Source organism: Andrographis paniculata, unplaced genomic scaffold, assembly GCF_009805555.1.
Source record: "Andrographis paniculata isolate CXL003 unplaced genomic scaffold, ASM980555v1 Contig21END, whole genome shotgun sequence".
NCBI lineage: Eukaryota > Viridiplantae > Streptophyta > Magnoliopsida > Lamiales > Acanthaceae > Andrographis > Andrographis paniculata.
This window is the reverse complement of record NW_026137502.1, coordinates 1,049,543-1,055,028: the sequence shown is the minus strand read 5'-3', so window position 1 is coordinate 1,055,028 and position 5,486 is coordinate 1,049,543. Positions and strand designations below refer to the sequence as shown.

General features: G+C 29.5%; 1 protein-coding gene across 1 annotated transcript; it reads left to right on the top strand.

The window, feature by feature from the left end:
* The first annotated feature begins 202 nt into the window (after window positions 1-202).
* On the top strand, window positions 203-5,108 carry LOC127245139 (GDSL esterase/lipase At5g33370-like). The gene is made up of 5 exons (XM_051265865.1): window positions 203-615; window positions 697-827; window positions 1,724-1,966; window positions 3,985-4,237; window positions 4,514-5,108. Exons 1-5 carry the CDS (start codon window positions 300-302, stop codon window positions 4,744-4,746), a joined length of 1,176 nt encoding a protein of 391 aa, XP_051121822.1. The 5' UTR covers window positions 203-299; the 3' UTR covers window positions 4,747-5,108.
* The last annotated feature ends 378 nt before the right edge of the window (window positions 5,109-5,486 follow it).

Here is a 5,486-nt window from a genome sequence, read left to right as displayed (position 1 = left end):
TTATTATATTTTAATATAATATTAATATTTTTAAAACTTTAGTGTAAAAAGTAAATAGATATATAAATGTGGGACGGACAGAGTAAGTACAATAAATAAATAAATAAATAGGTTGCGAATGAGTTTTGCGAGGGCAAATTAAAGCACATTATCTTCATCCTCCTCCTCCTGTTTGCTATAAATATAAACAACCCTCACTCCACTTTCTGCTCATCGATACTCTTCATTTAGGGTTTTCTCTCTCTCTCTCTTTCTCTATATATCCCCCAAAACCCTAATTAATTAATTGGACGGGCGCCATGAAGCACTCGACTTGGAGCAGCAGAAGCAGAAGCAGAAGCAGAAGCAGCAATAGTAGTAATGGCAATAATCTTAACGTATTTATTCTGCCGGCGGCGGCGGCGTTGTTGTTGTTGTTGTTGTTGGCTGACGTGGCGGAAGGTCAGGGTCAGGCGCGGGCATTCTTCGTGTTCGGCGACTCTCTGGTGGATGTAGGCAACAACAACTACTTGGCCACCACTGCACGCGCCGACGCGCCGCCCTACGGGATCGACTATCCCACGCACGTCGCCACCGGCCGATTCTCCAACGGCTTCAACATCCCCGATCTCATCAGTACGTACATTACATATATATATATTCATAATTCATCATCCTCATTAAATTAATTAAATATATATATATATATATATATAGGTCAGAGGATCGGGGCGTCGGAGTCGCCGCTGCCGTATCTGAGCCCGGAGCTGAACGGAGAGAGGCTGCTGGTGGGAGCAAATTTTGCATCGGCGGGAGTTGGGATTCTTAATGACACTGGAGCTCAGTTTGTATGAACTTCTTTAACTCCACCATCTACCCCAACCTTTTCTTTTTCTTTTCTTTATTACTTATTTACGACCCATTTATCATTTTAAAATTTTAAATGGACTTTGTCTGAAAATAGTCCAAAATTTTTCGCTAAAATGGTCCTTTGTGCCGAACTTGTTAGGCTGACCCGTCGTTGCTGACGTGACTGACATGTCATCGCCACGTCAGTGACACGCGGAATTGTTTTAAAAATTTTATTTTATAAAATATTTTAGTAAATTATTTTTTTAGTTTCATATATGACCTTTTTTTTTTTTTTTAAATGGACATTTAAAAAGTTTTCGCTAAAATTATTGTGAAATGAATTTATGTTATTTGAGTGTATATATATAGTTAGTAAGAAGTTGGATAGTATTTTATATGATATTTAATTTTGTGAGATAAAATTGATATTTTCTATAATATTCTTTAAAAATTAGTGCCAAAAATTTCAAAAGTATACGTACAAACACAACCTTCTATTTTGAATATAACATGTGCTAGATACAATCATTTTTAGGGATATGAAAAAGGAGATATTTTACCATATATATATATATATATACATATATATATATGCAAAGAATATTATATAAAATATTTTTTATCTTACAAAATATTACATTAAATACTTATTTTAACTATATGTCACAAATTATCATATAAACATAATCCAATTTTTTTTACTAATTTCTTTTTTTTTTAAAAAAAAAAAAATTCAAATAAAAATCACTATTCAACTATACTCTTAGAAAATATTCAAATAATAGAAAATTGTACATTTAAATTTTTATTTTCATTTTAATTTTTTTAAAAAAGTTCAAAAAAGAACATGTGTATATATCTAATATATTTGCAAATTTGATGGTGTTTGTAGGTGAACATCATAAGAATAAATCAACAACTACAATTTTTCCAACAATATCAAGATCGAGTAAGCGCTTTGATCGGTATCGCCGAAACACAACGCCTAATTAGCCAATCTTTAGTTCTGATGACTTTGGGAGGCAACGATTTCGTCAACAACTATTATTTGGTGCGAAACTCCGCAAGATCGCGCCAATTCACTATCCCAAATTATGTCCCATTTATCATCTCCGAGTTTCGAAAGGTTTTATTGGTAAGTATTTATGCACATCTTACCATTGATCCCATTTAAATTTCAATAATTTGTTAGAAATTAAAGTATACATATTTATAATTTCCTCAAAAAGAAAAATAGTAAGTAAATAAATAAATAAAGGTTTCAAAATAAAACATGTAAAAAAAGAAAAACAAGTGTGAATACTTGGCTTGTGCTAGTAACCAGTTATTTTTAATTTTTAATTTTTTTTATTTTATCGAAATTAGAAATACATACAACTATAGTGAATATTGCAAATTGCAAAACCTTTTTTTAGGTCGAATTGAATGATACTTCAATTATATATATATATATATATGTATGTGTATTTTGTAAATTTTCAAAAATTATATTTGAATTTTATAATATGAAATAGTAATAAAGTAAAATTTTGCCGACAGCTAACTTATCTTTAATTTAAAAAATAATTGAAATAAGAGTATGTGTAATAAATTCGAAGATTGCATTGAATGGCCATATATCTGTCATGTAGTGATTGATTAGTGTAGACATACAAAAACCTATTTCTATTTATTTTTATTTTTTAAAAAAATTTTGGGAGGGAGGGCTTGCAGCTTGCTTGAATTAAATGTACAAATTAAAACCATACCATTATTATTATTATTATTATTATTATTATTATTATTATTAATGTTCCAACTTCAACTAACAACAATGGAACATATGCAATAACTCAATTGCACTCTGTGCTATAAATTATTGTGAAGTTTTGTTCCCTAATTTTTTATTTTTTATTTTTTTTTCTTTTTGTGAGCAAAGATGGAACTAAGTGAAGGCTAGGTGCACCTGAACATCAGCCCTCCAAAATCTTTTTTTTTTCAGTTTAAAAATAATAATAAATTTATGTTTTTTAATAATTTGCTCTCCTAAAATTTTAATTTTAATTCTATTTTTTTAAAAAAAATAATAAAATTTATATAATTGTGTTAACTTTTTTCACTTTAAATATATATATTTTTGTTCAATTTTTTTTCTTCTTTCTTCTTTTCTTTAACTGTTGCACCAAAGAAAAAAAAAAAAAAAAAAGATATTAAATTAATAGAAATAAACTGATATTTTTTCCTCTCGAGATTCGAGGGCTAATTCCGTCATTGATTATGAGAAATTTTAATCATCTAGTTATAAAACATCATGTCAACTTAATTATTATTAGATACAAACTTAATTTATTTAAGTTTTTAGGTGTTTTGTTGCTAGACAACGTTTGTTTCTTTTGTAAAATAAATAATATAAAAATAATAGATATGCATAATATATTAATTTTTCTTTTAAGAAGATGTGTTCGTTTGTTTTCACCATACAACCAGTAGAATTATAAAAAAATTTTAAAAATAATAATTTACTGATTTTTTTTACTTTCATTATTTTATTGTTATATATATATTATTTTTTAAAAAATAATACATATTTAAAACAATAAGTGAACATAAACTATTTAAAATAAAAACAACAATTAAATAGTAAAAGAACTACTAAAATAATCACTGCAGCGAAACAAACCTATCCCATTGATTTTAAATGGGAATTATATGTTCACCCATTTGTCTTATAATTTTTCTTTTTAAATCTTATTTTGTTTTTATATAGTAACTCCGTCTCATTTACTTATTTATTGTGTGTTATTTGAAGTTTCTTATAATACTAATATAACAACATTTGTAAATAAAAAAAATTATACAAATATAAGAATATTTTTAATGTTAGATACAATGACACAAAAAGTAAATATGAACTTAAAGGCGGACGAACGAAGTATTTATTTAATGTAATATTTTTTGAAAAAAAATAATAATACTACCTCCGTCCCATATAAAGACCACCATTTGTCTTTTTATCATTGTACTAACATTGAAAATATTCTTATATTTGTATAATTTACTGTCATTGTATTTGTATTATAAAATACTAATAAAGATATTTTTGTAATAATTAATATTTAAATATCAATACGCAAAAAACTCATAGTACTAATAAATGATGTACAAATTGAACAGAGACTCTACGAATTGGGAGGTCGACGGGTGATCGTGACGGGGACAGGACCATTGGGGTGTGTCCCGGCGGAAAGGGCCCAGCGAGGTGTAAACGGGGAGTGCTCCGTGGAGCTCCAACGCGCGGCTTCCCTCTTCAACCCGCAGCTCGAACAAATGCTGCTGGGCCTCAACGCCCAGCTCGGAGACAATGTCTTCATTGCCGCCAACACGCAGCTCACACACTACGCCTTCGTCACCAACCCCCAAGCTTTCGGTACCCTACCCTACCTCTAACAGTCTTCTTCTTCTTCTTTCTCCTTCTCAAATGAATTTCGATATATATATATATATATATTTAATATGAAACTGAAATTCTCTATTTTAATCATAAGAATACGTACATATTTATAACGATATACAAATTGTCTAAATAAGGCAAGAATCCTATAAATTTCTTAAATAAGATAACAGCCATAAATTAATATATTGCTTCTAAATATATTTTAACAATATATATATATATATATTCTTTCTTACTACTACTATGTAGGATTTGAGACGGCGAAGGATGCATGCTGCGGGCAAGGTCCCAACAATGGACTCGGACTCTGCACGCCGCTGTCCAACTTGTGTCCGAATCGGGACACCTACGCCTTCTGGGATCCGTTCCATCCGTCCGAGAGAGCTAACAGATTCATTGTGGAGCAGATCACCTTTGGCTCTGTCCAACACATGAATCCTATGAATCTTAGCACCATTCTAGCCATGGATTCTCGTACATAACAAACATACATACATACATACATACATTATTGTATTCTTGAAGCCAGCCAAGCCAAGCCACCGGAATCCGGGCAAAGGCGACCACCAAATCATCGGTTATTCGGATTTTTTGGGCTATATAATTGTTTGATGATTTTCTTGTATTCTATTCAAGTACTGTTTAAGACCATAGTCAGTTTTATTTTATTTTTTTCTCAGATTTTGATGTTCTTTATTGGATTAAAGACTATTTTGTTCAAAATCATGAAACATTTTTTGTCGCAATGATGGTGTTTTAGAGGTTACTTAAAACTTGCAATTGTGGCGTGAAGCGATTTGGATATATATTTTAAAGCAAGAAATATATTTACATGGTTGTGCCATGTAATTATGTCTCGAAACAATATGTATATCATTTTACTGTAAGAAGTATGTTTACACCAAATTTACACCATAGTTCAGGGTATTTAGCATGTAGTTCAGTAAAATTTTAATGAGATTAACAACTTTTTTATTATTATTCAACAATACAAATATAGATGGCAATAGGTACAAATCTGACTCAAATGTAAATATTTATTTCTATCAAATATCCAAATTCAACAAACTTTGGCTCCATTCAAATCCAACCCGAAATAGACCCAACAAGACTTTTGGATTCAACATATATTTCCATTTTTTTAAATATATATATATATAATAATAATAATAATAATAATAATAATAATAAATAATCTATATGGTATATACATAGCCAACTA